The sequence below is a fragment of the Phalacrocorax carbo genome, chromosome 2 (genome assembly GCF_963921805.1).
Source record: "Phalacrocorax carbo chromosome 2, bPhaCar2.1, whole genome shotgun sequence".
Lineage (NCBI taxonomy): Eukaryota > Metazoa > Chordata > Aves > Suliformes > Phalacrocoracidae > Phalacrocorax > Phalacrocorax carbo.
In genome coordinates, this window is record NC_087514.1 from 35,718,685 (window position 1) to 35,737,710 (window position 19,026).

At 38.8% G+C, this 19,026-nt stretch overlaps 1 protein-coding gene across 5 annotated transcripts in view; it reads left to right on the forward strand.

Moving 5' to 3' along the window:
- The window catches only part of STAU2 (staufen double-stranded RNA binding protein 2), a 178,923-nt gene extending 160,162 nt beyond the window's left edge, over positions 1-18,761 (forward strand). For all 5 annotated transcript variants that reach the window (XM_064442537.1, XM_064442540.1, XM_064442539.1 and 2 more), the window contains 2 exons: positions 16,704-16,792; positions 17,641-18,761. In XM_064442537.1, coding sequence (XP_064298607.1) covers positions 16,704-16,792; positions 17,641-17,734 — 183 coding nt within the window. In that variant the 3' untranslated portion in view covers positions 17,735-18,761. The remainder of the gene's footprint in view (positions 1-16,703; positions 16,793-17,640) is intronic.
- The last annotated feature ends 265 nt before the right edge of the window (positions 18,762-19,026 follow it).

Sequence of the window (19,026 nt, forward strand, 5' to 3'; positions counted from 1 at the left end):
TTATTTGAGTAAAACATTTTTCAGCCTTATATGATCTTAAATTGAGTATAAACAGGCCGAAAAATGGACAGGTCGTAGACCCCACCTTCAGGGCTAATGCGTTAGTCCACTGCTTTAGCATCTTTAATATTGTGTGTCTTGCATCTCATGAAGCTTTACCTAAGAAGTACATAGAGGTTTACACTTTCAAGGCAATATCTATAGACAGAGAACTGGTCGTACTCTTTCAAGTCTCTTCTAGACAGGCACACTTTATTCAGATCTAGAATAATTTGCTCCTGGTTGCTAGGCAAGGACAAAACCTGCAGTTCTGAGGCAGAAATATGGTCTACAGAAACACTGTATTTTCCTGTAATAACTGAAAGGCTGTCAGCATTTGATCTTCTCTTTTTGTGTGTAGTCCATAGGAGAGAGATAAGGTGTTTGGCATCTATAATTCTAAAAATGAGGGTGAATATTCCCGCATAACAAATAATGAGAGCAAAATGGGTTTCATAGTGGAGCAGGTTGAAATGCAACAGGCATTGGGGTGCATTAGGAAACCTTCTCTTTTACTCTTGGTAAAAGGCTCATTTTTGTTTAGCTGGATGTGTGTTGCAGTTTAGTAAAGACACACAAGAGAGCTATTATCCTCAGTATGGGGATTAAGTTGTCTTCTTTCTCCAAGTTTTAAAAAAGGTATTCCTCATTTATGGGGAAAATGGTTAGATAAACATGAGAGTATTCCTTACTGACGGCTGTTCCAGGGACTTGCTTTATTTTTTGTTAGAACGATTGTAGTACTATCATTTGCAGACTGACATTGGTTTACATCGCAGTTTGGATGATCTTCTCCAGTTGTATAATCACAGACCAGCATGCGGAGTCTGTGGGTGGTTTTAAGAGATTTTCTAAGTTTCTTTGTTTCGGGATTTTGGTGTCCAAACATTATATGATTTGTTTATACTGATTTCATTGTGAAGGAAGGAATAAGCTTGATCTCCTCTTCTCTTTATTGTAACTTGATAGCATGACAGTTATCTCAAGCATGGTTTCAGTTAGGTCTTATTTGTGCTTGAAGAATATTACTGTGTAATATGCATGGTTATGAGGGTATTTTCTCCACTTCTGGTAGAAGCCTTAAAAAATGAGTGTTTCCTTCATGCTATGATTGTATTGTTTGTGTGACAGCTAAAAGTATTAAATTCGTAGAGCTAACTGAGACTGGGCATAATGTTTTAGTTTCTATTCCCATTTAAGTTACATTAATATTTCTGCTTTTATTGTGAGTGTGTTGATTTTAAGTAACTTAATTTTACTCTATCATGGCAGAGTAAAACTGCTTGTAGCCTGATCCTGGAAACCCTCTCACAGGGTTTGCATACATGAGCCAGCTTATTGGAATCATTTGCATAAAGAGAGCTTGAGTAGTGAAGGATTATTATTATTTATCTTAATAATATATTTTATTAAGGTAGAGCTGTATATTAATTAAAATGCCTCATATGGAAAAATATTAGACAAAATGGCATCCTGAAGGCTTTCCTTCGTAGCTGTGGTTGGAGCAGTTGCTAGTGATTTCTGTGCTTTACAGAGTAACATAGACTTTCTCAGGAAATGTGAACTCGGACTCCATTCCTTCCACAGCCTTAACATATTCATAATGGCATGTCACAGGAGACTGTCTAAATGCAAGTACAGCTATTTATCTACCTTCCCAGATAACCAGAGCCACTGTATAACAAAAACTTAAAACGCTTAGGGTTGCACAGAGAAGGCATGAGAAGGAATATTATTGCATCCTACTGGTTAAAGAAGGCACTGAAAAGCAGAAGTACTGGATTTCAGTTCCTGCTTTCATCACTTCTAAACTTAAAGTATCAATTAGATAATGAACAGAAATTATCTAGGGAGCATGGGGTGATCCTCAGGATAGCTCAGTAACTGCTGTGATCATTAACCTGTGGAGTCAGGGTCTTCCTTGCACTATCTTTTCTTTGATCCATGAATGCTGAGTTATTTTTTCTGCAGCAGCTGAATCTTCCCTATCACTGATCCTGGAGGTTAGATTGTCACCTAGGAGGTGGGATGTGTGGCTTGTTGACCTACAGCTAAGAAATCTGAAATCTGTATCTCTTTTAATCTGGATAATTGTTCTCACATCTGTGCCGTTGACAAAAAGGGTAGTCTGACCTCCACCCGCTTCTCCAGTGGTCATCATCTCAGTGACAACACTGAGCTCTGCTCAGGCCTGTTGAAGAACTGGAAGAGCCAGCGGTCTTGAGGAGAGGATTGTGCATCTGTAGACACTAGCTGACCAAGCTGCTGGGCCCTCTGCCTGTGGTCCTGGCTTTGCAGCTGAACTCCAGGGAGGAGCAGGAGTTCACCTCTGGGCTTGGAGTACCTCACTGCCTGCAGGTAGCTCCCTACTCAGCATGTAGCTTTCTCAGATCGCTCTTCAGAGAAATCTGGCTCTCCTCTTAACGCCAAATAAAGAAACTGAGTACCTAACTTTAGACTTTTGATTTTATTCCAGGGATGTGCTATATAAAACTTTGTTTTTAGAGAGCCTAATTTGTAAGCACCTGAATTCTTTATGGAATCTAACTGACAGGTTATTTTGTAACTAGCAAGATTTTGAATAAGCTCTTTTTGACAGCTGTGGTTAATGGATTTTAATAATAGATGCTAGGATGAAATGATAAAATAGCCGTTAGCAGATCTTCCAGACGAAAAGCCAGCTGTTCGGTAAAGTTGTTGGACATATATCTATATTTTTGACTGTAACTGTAAATGGAGTAAAAGCAGGTCCACAGTTGCAGAGCTCAGTTAATCAGAGTCAAGGAGTGTCTAATCTGCATTGCTGAGCTGCCAGTTGGAGAGGTTCCTGAACGTGAGAAGCCAGAGTTCTTGAAGAAATCTGGTTCCTGCTTGTTAGTGTCTCTCTTGAATCACTTTTTTGAGCTACATAGTACCCAATGTATACCCTTCGTACCAGAGAAGCACATAGGACAGCATTCATGGAGATGACTGAAAGTGCCTGATCCATCCCACGTTGTTAGTGCTCTATCTTTCTACCTGTGTTGCAGTAGCAGCCACAAGTAGGGGTTAATGACAGTAGAGCAAATCCAGGTGCACACAGCCAGTTCCTACTTCAATCAACATGCGAAAGGCAGTAGAAGCTGAGTCTGAGGGTAGATTCGACCCTTCCATTAAAAAGGGGAGCTGCAAGCAGTAGAAAATATAAAATAATCCAATAAAGATACATCTGCCACTTCACAAAATGAATAGGAAGGTAGCTGTTACTGATTTTAAGTGAAGACTAATCCTTCACCTCAAGATGCATTTGCTAAAGAAATGGTTGAATTTGTGTGTAAAATAGCAGCTCTAGACTAGGTGGGGGAAAAATATGTATTATAAGAGTTTTCTGCAATGCTGACATTTAACTTGATCACTGGAGTGATGAGTCACTGAAGGCAGATTAGTTTTTTATTTCACCTTTAGGAAATACCCAAATGCCCTCAGGATTTTGAGGTAAAAGGAGAAGCAATGAAGCCATGATACTGCTCCTGTATTGCAAAAAGGCAAGTTAAAATATATTACTTAAAAACAATATTATTAGAAATATGAATATAAGCTTGAAGAGGGATAGGGGGAACAGAAATAGAATAGCTTTGTTTTGTTCCTAGAATAACAGGGGGGGTTCTTTCCTCCTTGCTGTATAATAAAGGCAAACTTTGGGGCACTTGAAAGGTATTCTGATACCTGAGATAGAAACCTGAATCCAAGCATAAGGCTCAAGCTCTTCACTCCTGTACTAAGGGGCTAGACAAAGTACAGCTTCTATTTTACCCACCAGATTCAGCAGCATCTTCCACGTTTTCCAGATCCTGTCAGAATCCTCAGATCTGAATGGTAAGTTGCAATTTATACATCTAATCTAAAAATTTAGAAACTCTATGGAAGAAGTCCTCTTTTTAAACATTAATCTTTTCAGCTGCTGTCTTCTGTCAGATTATGTGGCCCTCGCCATACACCAGCTCTCCCCCAAAAGTGTTTTTATTTTGCAGTTCACCTCTAATTCCAGATGCTGAGAGCTGGGATTGCTGGACGCTAAGGGCTAGTAAGGAATGTATAGGAGCTTAACAGCAGGAGCAACAGACCCAGGTTAAAAATTCAGTGACCAGGAACAAATGTGCCCTTTATTTCATCTCCCAGCTAAAATCCTAGATACAGTTTATTGGCTTTAAACTTTTCTCATTTAGTAGAAAAATCTAAGCTTAGTGTTTCTTCTTAATCACAGTCACTTTAAATGGGACATATATGGTGCTATAAATTAAGCTAGCACAGAAGTATTCTTTGTTTAAAAGACATGGAAATTGTTTGACAGTTAACTATTAAATGGGATCTAAAATACCTGGAATTTCCTCTGAAGAAGTGTATGCCTCTACTGAAAATGACGAAATCAAATTTACACCACAAGTGATGAAAATGTACTGCTTGACGATCTCAAAGTCAGGGACTGAGAATATGTCTGAAAAATACTGAGCTAAAATGGTTCTCCAAAGTCACACAGCAGATTAGTGGCAAAGTCGCTGTCTTTTGAATGAAACAGGTTTTTATCCCACAAAACACCTCAAGAGTTGAAGTATTTTCATTCACTTTGAAATGAGCTAAAGGCCTCTTGAAATTTTTTCACACAGAAGGACCAACAAGTATACGAATGTGCCACACCAAGCATAGTCATTCGCCCAGTGGTTAAGTATGGTGCTTGTCTGTGATATTTTGACTGGAGAGTCTACCTTGGACCTAGAAAACCTTTTCTCAAAACCAACATATTCTCATAAAAGGGTCTGCTTCTTGATTTAGTGTTTTTCTGAGAAACAACCTTGACCAACTCTCCTCCTGACTCCCCAGTTCAATGTCCTATCTAGCTGGTCACGTGTGTACCACAGCAAATACATACGAGTCCTCTCTTTGAGGCGTAGCAAGATCTGCAACATACTTCTGATGTACTTTTCATCTCAAATTTTGGGTCTTGACATAAAAAGGCTGGAATGAAGGATATGGTGTTGTACATACCCAAGTGAAGGCAGGGAGCCAACAAAATGCTGTTGTAATTACAAGTGAACATTCTTGTATCATAAAACTGCAAAGAAAAAGCTATAAATCAGAGCTGGCCTGGTGGTCCCTGGCAGCAAAGCGCAGGAGATTTGAGCTCATTCCCTGAGCTAGCCAAGAGTGGGATCCTCGCAGAGACAGCAGCTCATTCCAAGGGAAGGGCATTCCTCGTGTCTCCTGAGTGATGCTCATGAAGCACTGATTTTGGTGGGAGTCAGATCCAGCCTTCAGCTCTGCAGGAGTGATAGTCTGAAAAGTGCTGGCCATTGTGGAAAATAAAGCAACTTGAGAACCAGAGGAATTTTATCTTCAAGAGCTCTTGTGCGTGTGTTTAGGAGCCCACCACTTTCAGTGTTAGGTCTGCGCTACTGTCCAGATCCCATAGTTGATCCCTTATTGTCCCTGAGTATGCAAGGCTGTCCTTTAATTCAGATATCCATACACCCACTCATGACACAGAACTTTGCTAAAACCTTTCTATGGGCATTAGAAAGATGCAATAAAATTAAGTAATACTTTCCAAAATGTATCTACTGAAGTTCCTGTCATTAATAAACATGGACTTAGGAAAGGGGTTTTCTTCTATCCCAGAACATCTTTCCTTTTTTTCTTTCTGGTGTCTTATGAGGATGTAGCTCTTGAAAAATCATTGATCTGTCTGGATAATTTACCAGTTTAAAAACTAAGTAAGTAAGTAGCAAGAGGGTAGGAAGGCATTAAAGTTGTTAGCATCAGGCAGTTTTCTAGAGACTTTCTTTAATACAAGCCGGGGGTGGGGGTGGGGCAGGGAAGGTTATTTCCTGTCCCTCTGAAAGACGTGGCTTGCGCTGAGCCCACATTTACAGTTCAAGAGGGGCAAAATAAGGCGATCTACTGTTGTTAAAATAAAAAATAAAAAAATCCTGAGAGTGTACAAGTGATTACAGCAAAACAAACCCCAAACTGACAGCTGCACAAACAGCACTTGCCCAGCAGTGGTAGTCAGCTACTAGGAATGCCCAGTTTCCCATCAGATTGGTAAGAATTTATAATTAATAGCACACTTGGGGACTCTTCTGTAATGAAACCACAATTTAATCTGCTAACCTGATTATGGAGGAGGTAAAGGAGAGAGGGCAGAAATTCAGAGTCTCTTTTTGCTGAGCACATTATCTCCCTGTTGATAGCTGTACAAGACCAAGACAGCGTTTTCCAGAATCAGCCCCTACACTGGTTTAGGAGCTGCAGTCCTGCAAGGTGAAGGGCTCTTTCCTGTACAGATGTGACCGCCATCCACTGTGATAAACTTCCAAAAAGATGAGGGAAATCTGTACCTCACAGGATGTGCTCAGCACATTGAGGGATTGAGTTAGTTATGTCCCTGATAATTGTGGATATCTCATTGTAGGAGTCAGTTTTTATTTAAATTTTTTTAATAGGAGTATACACATCTGTCTTTATACCCAGCAGCTTTCCTGGCCCACAAGAAGTCCTCTGTGAGTTTCCCCAACTGAGCTCAGTGGGATCTCTGTCAGCTGCAAGATTTATGTCATCTTTTTCAGTCCTGAGAACTGTTCCTTAAGCTTTTCACATCTGGATTTAATTGGAAAGACATTAAAAGACATTAAGTGTGCTGGAAAAGCATATTTTAGAGAAGATCTTTATAGACACTTCCATTAAAGGAGCTGATGGTTGTAGGTTAAAATGGGATGAGGACAAGCCATCAACAGTTAGCAAGGACAAAATTATATTGCAAACTCCTTCGGATGAGAAGTTCAGCCTGTAGCTCTTGGGTCTGACTCTGATCTCACTTAAATCAACTTCAATTAGGAGAAAAATACTGGTTAATGCAGTGTAAAAATACTCTGAGATCAGAATAAAAAACTTTTGCCTTTTGGAAACACTCAGATTTCTAATTACATGCCATATATGCTACATATAATGCTTTTAGCTGTCAGTCTAGATTTGGTACTTTGTTGGATGTACATGCACGCTTGTAAAATGAGACTTGGAGAATGAAGAGGGGGATTGGCCGTTAGGGCTCTGAGGGTGGAAGTATCCTTCTCTGAATGCCGATATGCAGGCCACAGGAGTAGAGTTACACAGAAGCAGAGATACGATACAGTTTAGTACATGGGCTTCATTACAGATGTTGTAATGCAAGAATCTATAGCCCTAAACTCCCCCATTGTTCCAGCTATAATGTGCTGCATGAAGAAGTCAATGGGCAGCCCTTTGCATTAAGTGTAATCGTTTGCTTTTGTCTTCAAACCAAAGTTTCATGTCAAGTTTAGTCTGACACACACTTAAAATCTAAGGTAGTTGTCTTGGTATGAGAGAACAAACATTCCTTCATTTTAAAATTGCTAAAACCAAGGAATCTGATATTTAGGAAATTACTCCCATAAATAAAGCAAAGTATATGGTCTTTAGAAATAGAAACATGTCAAGCTTTAAAGGAAAAAAAATATTTTTGTAAAGCATTGGGGGTAAAAAAGTACACTTCAGAATATTTCAGCAAAACAAAATGTTAGAGGCTCTCACCTGTCCTCTTTTCCTAAAAGGGAGTCTTTTTCTCCACTGTGTCTTGGAAATTGTTTAGCATTAATGGGAAGATTATAGCTTGCTGGGTGATAGTGACAGGAACAAGGCATTTGAATTAAAATTGTGGCTGCAGTGTAGACTGTTCTTTTATTTTCTATCATGAAATACCTTTTCACAGAATCTCTGTCTATCTTGGGCTATGAAAAAATGCACTGAAACTGGTAAAACTGATTCTTTTATTGCCTGACCTTGGGCCAGCACTTTTTGTGCTCATGCACTCTCTCTTCACTTCAGTTTCCTTCTCTTTAAAAACATGAATAATAAAACTACCGCTGGCCATTTGTCTCATGAAGAAGAGGATATTTTCAAGGAGAAGTAAAAAGTATTTAAATATTAGTATTATATTATATTAGTATATTATATTATATTATATTAGTATATATTAGTATTTTACAATTTCTGTTTACTAAGTAGAAGAGTAACCACTTGGAAGTAAGCATTGAGTAATACTTGGTAGTTTAAATTTTGTTCTGTACTAATTTTGGTGTGGATCTTTGAGAATTCGTAAAAAAATCTTTGAATATCCCATTTTTTGACCACTTTCCACAAGCAGTTGTCTAAGAAAACTACTTAAATAACAGAATAAATGCTTATATTTTATTTAAATACAGTTCAGTTTAGAGCTCATTCATTTTGTTAAAACAGTTCTGGCTATGTCTATGCTACTCATATGGGTCAGGGCCCATTCCCTGGTGTGGAATGACGTGGTCTTTGCCTCATTTACGTACTGCTAGCTATGTCGTGAAGGCTGTGGTAGTGATGTTAAAAACGGGATGGAACTGTAGACGTCAGACAGATGGACAGGATTGTCTATTGCAGCATATTTTAGAATTCACCGTGAACACTTATACAGCCAAGAGCCTCAATCCACTTATTTAAAATAAAGAGGTCAAAATCTCCTGCAATACAGAGAGGGTTAATGACAGTGGACTTGCAAATCTATGGCAGTGATGTGGAGAGATGCCTATAAATAAATAATTAAATAAACCAAATTGTGCTGAGAACACAGCTGACAAGGATATTTTCCAGCCATCAGTGATGAAAGAGACAGTGATTCATGGCCTTTCTTCCCTGCTGGTGCAGGATTTTGCCTGAGGATATACATTCTGCTGTTTTCAGTTTTAGGTTTGAAGCCATGTTTCATAAAATCTCCTCTAATTTTTGTCTGCAGCTTCTCAATCATGCGTGAGTATTGTCTCAATTGCATCATTTAAACCTCTACCTACCCATACCATAATTGGCCATCTAAATGCTCTCAGCTGGAAGTCTCTAATTATTGAAAGCACCTCTATTACTTAGATGTCTACCTCTTTCTGAAAGTTAGTGTTTAAGTAGCTTTTGTCTGAGGATACAAAATTAGAAACAAGATTAATTTAAGATTAATTGCTGTCTGGTGAAATTCTGTGGATATATGTAGTGTAAATGCTTGGAAATTTAACTTTAAAATATTTTTCTTCATGTTCGTAAGTAAGCTGTGATGATGCATGATTCTTTCTTTGTTCTTTCAATTGTTAACAACTGAAGAAAAAATATGAAGTTTTGAATTTAGAAAGAAATTTACTTCAGATTTCTAGACCAGAACTGAAGAATATACACTGAAAATGTACTGAAATTATCTGACAAAAGAGGCTAGATGAAGGTTTATTTTAACCCCTGATACTGGCACTGAACTTTCACAGTTCACCATTGGAGGATGTAGACACACCTCAGTAGATACTGTCATTGAACCTGAAAGCTCTTTCGAGATGTGTATGAAGAAGTGCCAAATTACTGGTTTCCAGCATAGATTGCTACAAAGGCAAAAGTCAGCATTTTGGTAGCACTTGAAAATGTTGCTCCTCACAGTTGTGAATATGTGAAAAGGGAGGAGTCTGAGAAGATACAGATTTAAGAGCAGTCCCCTACAGATTTTACCAATCCTTTCCTCTCTTATAGCCACCCACAAGTAAGAACGCAACCTAAACTTGGCAACCACACTAGCCTCTTCATGCTGGATTAATCTCTTACATTAGTGTTAAATGAGTTTGACTTTCAGTATTATTTATCAAATACTCTTCATACAAAAGCATACCTTTTAATTGTTTTTAAAATTAGGTGCTTTTCAGCATGGTTTTCTCTCTTTGTGACTAGAAAACCTTGTATCACCATTAAAGCAATAAAACTGTTTCCCCCCAGATGACCATGCAGCTCTTTCTTGGGCTTTGAAAGAATGCTTTGCCATTCATTACTCCTGGAATTATTGTATAGTCCCGAGAATGGCGGTCAGATTTCTAGCGCGGTGTTTCACATGTGAAAATAAGCCATGCCTAGTTGAGTGGCTCTGCAGTCCCTTTACTTAAGTAGATCGTTGAAGATGAAAACCTACAGAAATAAAATTCCATTTTGAATAGTGTCTTTCACTCCATCCACTTCTTGGAATATTGAGAGGCACGAAGGAATGAGTACACGTGTCTGATAAAATTAGGTGGACGAAGGTGACATGCATGCTGTTGTTGATAGAAGCCCTGCTTAATACATTGGAAAAATTGTTCAAGAACAGTTAATCCTTACTTAGGATTACCCCCAAAAAGCTGGCAACATTAGGCTGTATGTGGATTGTGTGTCATTTAAATTCTGGCTGCATGAGTTGCCTGGGGGTAGCATTAACTAGTATGTAGGACTTGTTCTAAGCTACATCTGTGAATCATCATTCATTGGTTGAAGATAGTGGACTCCTTCTATCCTCCAAGATCCTTCTCTTGACAGGTGCAATCTGTAGCCTTAATTGTAGTGCCTATCAGGTGACTATGCCTTTGTGCAGAGATTAATCAGTGTGGAAAATGCTATTTCCATGTAAACTACATGAGTTAATCAGATTATAACCCTGTGTTTTTCATGCATATCATAAACTGTGTGAAGACAGGGCTTAAAGTCATTTAATTAAGGTTTACATTGTGCAGTGTGAAAAGCCTTTCTGAATTTAATTTTTAAACAGATGTTAACACTGGTTCACATGAAATCTAATCAACTGGGGAGAACAACACGTTGTGAAGAAAGTTGCAAAAACTCCTAACAGAAGTTATTGCTTGCGATATAGTAAATTCATTTACAACAGAAGCTGTGGGGAAAAGGGATTTGTTTGCAATACCCATCACCTAGGTTTTGTTTAGCTTGTATGTAGCCAACCTGGTAAATTCAAGAGAATTAAATGGATATGTTAAAGAGTCAAATTTTAGCTGCTTTGTGTGTATGTATGTAAGTCTACACAAGCAAATATATCTTCCCTTTTTGCATTTCTGTGTGCATGCAATTTTGGGTGTGGACAAGTTAAAGCCAGGTGGAAGCTTGGTCAAAAATTTCTTCATCAAGAGAAAATAAAAACAATCACCAAGAGCAATAATTTTGAATACATACAAATTTAAGTAGTTGCTCAGCTTTGGGACACTAAGTCCTCAAACTCACCTCTACAGCTGTGATGTTGTTGGGGTTTTTTCAATAGCCTTTAAATGTGAAATTTAAATCCACATATTAAAAAGTCATGAAGTGCGTCTCATTACTGATGCAGGCAGCTTTGCTGCAATGTTATTGTACAGATGATATTGCCTTTTGAGGCCTCAGTTGTCAGGGAGAGGGGAAGAACCTCCCTGATTTGGAGGTATTTTTTTTTCTCTTGGCTTAGAAAACAAATGAATGTTGATTGTTTGTAAATACACTTGCTACCAGTTTTGTTCATGCATGAACTCTGCTGTTGTCTAGGCTTCTGGCTTGCAAGTGAAGTCGAGGACTAACCTGGCATGCAAGCATTTTCTCAAGCCTAAACTCGGGCACAGCCTGAAACTTGTTCGTGTATATGGCATGTGGCTACAGGTGGTATGACCACAATGAGTCGTCTGACTCTGCAAACTCAACCTTGAACTAAGACCCAGCTACTAAAGACAGTAAAATCTTGTCCTTCATGACCTACTCTGGACCCTGACTTAGTTCAGTTTTGCAGCATAACTATTTCTGCCCATAATTTTATGTCTTCAGAAAACACTGATTAAGGCCAAGATGAATATGGTTTTTTATGTACTTAGAAAACTGATGTTAGGAGACATATCAGCAGTAAACTAACAGTATCAAGCAGTGTGTTTATTAGGATTGTCTCAGACCTCCTTGGTAAAGTCAACTGGAGGGGCCACAGAGAGCAACAAACTTTTACGGTTTTCAGCTTCATGGAATAACCTGAAATGTAATATAGATTTAAGAGGAAAAACACAAACCACATACTGTGCTAAAACAAACATGTGAAAATTTTATCGTGAGGATGTGGTCTTAAATGCACATGGGCTAGTGTAGTAGTGCCTGTCTGCTGTTCTTGCTAAAAGAATGATCTAATGTTACTAGATTGTCATTATAAGACGCTTAATCCCCAGAGTGAGAAACAGGAAGAATATTCACAAGTTTCAATGCTATTTACTAATTGCCAATTGACTTGAGGAAAGCTAAAAAATGACTGGAAACATCCATCCCCATCCTGATACACACACATACTAATAATGGGAATGGCAGCCAAGACAAACAGCTAGCAGTGCGGTGCATCCTGTTGGCATCGTATTTTTGGCACTGTTGTAGCTACACAGAAAACAAGTGATACAAGAAATGTGTAAGGACATCTGTTCTGTAACCTATGGGGCTTCACTCACAAAACAGTTGTAAAATCTTCTGGGGGAGAGAAAAATTTCTCTATATCTGTGCAGATGCTCTATTGTAAGAAAAATATCAATGGAAGGAAGTGTTGAGCCTTTAAGAGAGGAAATTGTTCACCAGATTCACTGTCAAATGTTCCATTCTTTTCTTTCCTTTTCATTTAACCTAAGTTATCTGCCATTCACAAGTTATATTTAAGCCAAGTGGTGTAAATCTGTTGGGACTAATAGAATTGAATCATGGATTAAATTAGCCCAATGTCTGCTTGTAACTCTTCTTCACTGTAGATTACTTAGGCCCTGTGTCACTCTGCTGACTATTCAGGTCACAGCTTCTCAGCTACCAGCTTCCTTCCTGAATCCAGCATCTTCATGTCTGTCTAGGGGCACAACTGGGAGAGGAGAAACATTAAGGGCATGTATTAAGGTCCAAAGTATTTTTTACTTACCAGCTTCTCTCAGCTTTGCTGTTCCTTCCAAATATAAGCAGGCTATTGGAAAAAGAAAAGGGGGAGTTTTTAAGACATTGCAAAGGTCTCTCTATCATCCACCTATTGGCTTTCAGTCACATCTCGTGAATAGCCTTTTTAAAAAGGAAAGAAACTTTACCAAAATTCAAATGTTGTTGCAAAAGTTGGCATATAAGTAGTTAGGCTTCCACCACAGATATCTTATGGAGAGAAAGACACGGTTCCATGAAAAAGAAATCGTAACTCTCATAAACCTGGAACATGTTAGGAAACTGGAAGATAGACTGTGAGATGTCGGAGGTTAGGAGAACTTGGGGAAGGAAAGTTTAGCTCTGGGGAGCTGGGGGTCCTGGGTGGGAGAGCATTTAGGAGCAGGAAAAAGTAGGCGCCTGAGTAGGAGGAGATTTGTGAAGAAATAGAGGTGATTGCCTCTGCTGTAAAAGAAGTAAGAGCTCTGCGGTGGATAGTAGGGAGGGAAAGACCAGGGCCACTGGAGTGGCTTGGGAAAGATGTGGGACTGAGGCAGAAGATATGGGGAGTGGGGACTTGGTAGTGAAAAGCATGAACTTTTGAAGAGATGAAGGGACAGATGGTGTAAAGGGCTAGCTCTTCAACAGTGCTCACACAAACACCCTGACACCTCTACTTGGAAGATCAAGGATACAGGTACAGGATTGCCTTCCTGCAGCTTCCCCCCCCCCCCCCCCCCCCCCCCAGTATTTGGTTTCAGAAACACAATAGATCTGAGATCTTACCTTTTATATCACATTTCAGTTTGGGTAGGGCATGGCTTGAAGAAGGGTGAGATGAAGAAGTGAGACTGCACCACATTACAAGCATTAAGATTTGGATGTGTTGGTATTAAACATGTTTATCATTAAATACCTTGAATCATACCTTCATTTTACATGTTTCCTCTAATTGTTCCATATTTACTTCCTTGGCACCCATATAGTAATGATCCATGCTTACAGGCAAAGGGTTCATTATTTTATATTGTAGTACTTCTTCCCTTGCCATTAGAAGGGAATAGATGCCCTCGTGATCTGTTTCCATTGATATAGTGGCTAATATTCCTCCAGGAAGTTCCAAAGCAGTTTTTCTGGAAAGCAACCCTGAAAGCTGCTCTGTAATTTATGTGGTATGCCTTGCAATAGCCAGTTTTATGAGTAAAACAGTAGTGAGTGTCAGATGTACTTAGATTCAGAGCAATTCTAGAAAGGAATTAGGAAGCTTGGGTTGGTCTAATCAACCTCTCAGTGAGTTGGGAATTTCAGTGACCACTGATCAAGATCATACTGTTCTGCACACCATATGATTAGCCTGTGATCTAACCTTGAATGAAACATTACTTAGTTCTACTTCTTACCAACTATGTTCAGGGCCTTTTCATCCAAGCCACTGTACAAACAAATAACCTGAACAAATAGTTCTTCCACAAGTTTACAATTCACACATCAGACCCGGAAGGTAAGAATAGATATAAAAAAGTAAACAAGGTGCGTTCAGAAACAGATGAGCTAGCAGTTAAACTGTGTAGGAGGAGCAGATGTCTCAGCTTCCTTCTCTCCTTACAGTGCTACCTGATAATGTTTTTGGATTAACATACATAAGAAGAAAGGAGATCCTGATTGTTTTGGTAATGTGCATCAGGAAAAATGGATATGAGAAGACAGGAGATTCTTATGTGCCAGTACCTACCCATTGAATTGTTTGGTTCTCATAGTTGCTAACCCATGACCAACTAAAATACAGTTGAGAAGCAGTCCTGTGCAAGGAAGCATAGGAACCCAAATCGCTCCCCTTCCTTACATGATGAGTAGTGCTTGCATTCTGATGAAAAGGACCCCAGGGAAAGAAGGAGAAGAGAGAAACTGCGATGAAGAAATGTGCTGGGTTACTGGAATAGAGAAGTTGAGAGAAGAGTAGGTGAAAACCCGTGTTGCCACTGGGAGAAATTATTTGGATTGAACAGTGATTTTGCTGTGCAGTCAAGACTGAGGATGGAAATACAGATGGTGATTAGAGCTTATAAGGGTTGAGAATGCACGTCCAAAACTACTATGAGGTGGTAGAGAAAGAGCTATCTTATAAAACATGCAAATATAACAAAATGTCAAGAAAACCAGAAGAAATTAGGAAAAGGAGAATTCATTCACTGGGGAACTCAATGGGTGATAAAAGTGAAAGATCCTGTAATGGGAGAAGTTGTTATTGTGGTGAAGCTGAAGCTCAGCTCTTAGCCATAGCATGGAAAAGAAGAAAGATGTGGGTAGCAGAGATTTTAAGATTAAGGGGGAAATTTTGTCAATGGATGGGAAGAAGGAGTGAATAGAGAACAGATTAGCTGTCAGATACAGGGGGCCCAGAACACAAGGTAAAGTTGGAGTGGGTGGGTAGTAGCAGTGATAATCTGTGGTTTACCAAGGCACTTTATAAAATGCTTAATTTTTTATTTGTTTTCTAAGGAAAAAAAACCATAAAACTTCACAGACTAGAAAGATTCCATCTTCATGCATTATGGGTGGGAGCACCTTGTACAGCCTTCTGAAGCTTTAACAGCTAGTCATTACTGTAGACAAATCTGGGATACATGGTCTCTTACTTCAGGGCAGTCTGGCAGTTTTTGTCCTGTTATTCATCTCACCAAAATACACATTGTCTAATAATATTTAAGTTGTATAAACTTACCTTTGAAGGGAAGGAGCTGTTGAGATAATCCAGGCAAAGAATTAGTATGAAAGCAAATCTAGTACTTCATTGCAATGGCAGCTCCTGTTCCAGACAGAGTCCCTGCCCTCCGAGAGGAATGGGGAATGAAGATAGAGACAGGGATTCTTTCTGTCCCAAGAAATAAGACGAGAGCAACTTCCAATTTTTTAAACAGCAGTTGTTACCTCACTGTGAAGAACAGTGCTGTAGGGCCTGCAGTCAGTTCCAGTGTTTGAGGTGTTACCTTGGGTGACGGTGTCTGTGAAAAGTTACCTTTTTTTCCCCTCTGTCATTAATTCTGAATGTATCGTAAGTGGGAGTGATTAAAGAGGAAAATCAGTTTTTCACTTCTGCTTTTCATTTCACCTTCAAGACAGAACTGACCTCAACTGTTTTATTGCGCTGGATGTGTTTTCAAAGTCAGCCACGTGGTGCCCGAGAGTTTCATAATTGACCTTTGCTAAATAAATTACAAAAAAATAATTTGTCTTTTACCAAAGCAGTTAGGGGGGAGAGAAGAACAAGTTTGAGTCCGAAAGCAGGTCTCATGAAGATGAGGAGAAATTGGTTAATAAAGAAAGCACTAGCACAGAAAAATATCAGCTAAGAATTGATCATTTTTCTATTGCTGATGCTTCATAATCATGCCATATTGGCTCACCCTGTTTAGCACACTTCACTACCTGTGCATAAGACATCAGTCTGCTGTGTTGTTCGAGGTCCAGCCTTGGAGTGTCAGTAGTGTCCTGCTGACCCTTTTCCCATTGCTCACACCTTCTGCAATCATCTACAAGACAAGAGTTTGTCCATGGAAGCTCTGGAAAGTGTGGGCTCTAGGAAAGCACATGGGGAAGCTGGAGAGACTTTACCGTACAGAGGGGCAAGAATCCTAAATCCTATATCATGTTCTTCATGTAGGTGCTGAAGCTTGCATTAACACAAGCGGAAGTCACTCATGTCCCCAGGAAGAAGAAGATACCCTCAAACCTGTGCACAAGCACAGCTGTTTGTCATGGAGCTGTTATGTACCCACTCTGTTAGCTCTGCAGCCTAAATGGCTTCAATATACAGGGAATTCTTTAAATCTAGAATATCAAAATACACACCTTCCTTCATTTGGTATTAATCCAGTTGTGTCAATGGGGTTTTTGACAACTCATTTTTTCTTTAGGCAGCGTTAAGTGCCTTGAAACAGTTTTCAGAACAAGGACTGGATCCAGTGGAAGGGGCTATGAAAGTTGAAAACGGATCACATGAAAAGTAAGTACCATTTAAATCCTCTGCATTTTAATGCCTGTGTGGCGTGGTAGATAAGAAATGTTAATTAAAAGCTTAGTTGCCCTTTTAAACCCATGCAAGACTATTTCCTCTGGAATTTGCATACAGTTTGTGACAATTTGACAGGATAAGTAAGATTTCAGGTTTAGCGTTACTGATAATGTTTACTAATGAGCTATGAGACAGTCAGTCCTCCTATGGAAATCCTAAAGAAAAGGATTTTCTTTTCATTGTATGGATTCTGTGTAAGTAGCATAACATGATTTTTGTCAAATATGTTGTAGCACATGATATTGCCTGTGAATAAGGAGAGCTATCTGCCAATAAGTCCTTACGTCTGCAAGATGAATTTTACCCTAGAGAATTTAAAAGTTAAAATTTCTTTCAGGTCTTAAAAACCTCTTACATGGAATATTAGCTTTAAGTAGTAGACAATAGAACGAGGTTTCACACTGGATTTTCAATTATTTAAGAAAGTGGGACTGTCTGTCCAGTATAGATTTTTTTCCAGATGCTAGTCTGTTTACATAAGAAGGTAGTCTTCTGTTGCTAAATAAATTAGGAAGTAATAGAATAAAAGAAAGGAGACTAAAAGTGGCATTTGGAATTTTCAATAGCTATATCGTGGCTATTTATAAACTAATTTAATCAGAAACATTTTCCCGTATGATCTCATCAGCGTAGTATTTGAACATAAATATTGTTGTTTCACTTTAAAATGTTACCTTCCACAGTGACCTTTGAATCTCATGTGCCATCTGCTAATAAACATGTCTTAAAGATGTGCAACCCTGGACCTTACCGCTCTTGTTAATGTATTAATCTTTCAGACAAGTCAAGCATCTGGGAGAGAAAGCAGACAATAAACAGACTAACTCAGGCACCATTGCTCAGGACTGCAAGGATTCAAAGGCTGTCGTCTAGGAGCTTCCCAGCACCCACGGCTGCCACTGCATCCTTATAAACCTGTCAACACGCAATAGGGTGTATGTGTACAAGGAAATGAATGACTAATACCATTATTTGAGTCTTATGTGAAGACAACACTATTCTAACACAAGAGATAGTATACATGGTACTGTTTATTCAACTGTGGAAAAAAATAAAATGGAACATTTCCCTTAGAACTCAAGATCAGAGCATAACTCAATTGCCCAGAGGCAGAAGAAGTCTGATCATGTTACTGGAGGTTAAAATAACAACTAATTAAAAAAAAAAGTGTTAGGAAAAAAAAAAAAGGGAAACTTTAAAGTGGATTAATATTGAGAAAAACAAGTTGGCATTGGTTCAGTTATACAATTTTTTCGTAGTGTAGTTTTAAGTTCAGCTTATTGTTTTTTAAATAATGCTTGAATATTTTAAAATTAACCAATGACAGTGCTGTGAGAATTGTAGTTGTTGTCTTCATATATAGTCATACAGCTTATCTTTTTATGCAGACATTATGCATTCTTCATTCTATATGAATATGTATGACTTTAAGATGCACTACTCAGAATTGTATGCAAACAGAAGTTTAAATCATGACAAGTATTTGCTTAACATGAACAGATGTTAGTTATGATCTGTCTTGATATACTCCAGGAAAAAAAGCAGATATGGTATTTGATTTTCCTTGCCATAATCAATTAAAGAGGCGTCTTGCCTCCAAGCAACATTTTCCCCTTCAGTTCTGCTCTCTGTTGTGTGAAGCACATCTACACCCCATTCTGTGTGTTGTATCAACCCACCGTTTGCATCAACTGAGTGTTTTTAATCTCTGCATTCGGACCAAGAGCAAAAGGTAAGACTGCAATGTTATCAAACCAAGGATGGAAAACTGTTGATGTAAAGATCACTCTTTTGTGAAAGGAGTGCCAGCAGAGATAAGACCTGTGGCTGCTCTGTACCAGCATATTTCTTTTAAGTGTGTGGCCAAATGCAGTAAAACCACATCAGTTCATGTGTACAATGACAGCGTCGTCTCTTTCTTTATCATTCACAGGCAGACAACTAAGAGAATGAAGTTTAAAAAAATCAGTTACAAACTAACAGATGACTGGCGACCACACCAAAGCCAGGGCTCAACCTACCTTTCCCCATGCCACCACCTTCTACTAACTTACTCTGTTAGACCAGTCGCCCTGGTATTTAAGTAATTTATTTATCCAGAATCCAGATATTGTATTTTATTTTATGTAAACCTAACGCAATAAACACATAAAGCTTCTACCAAC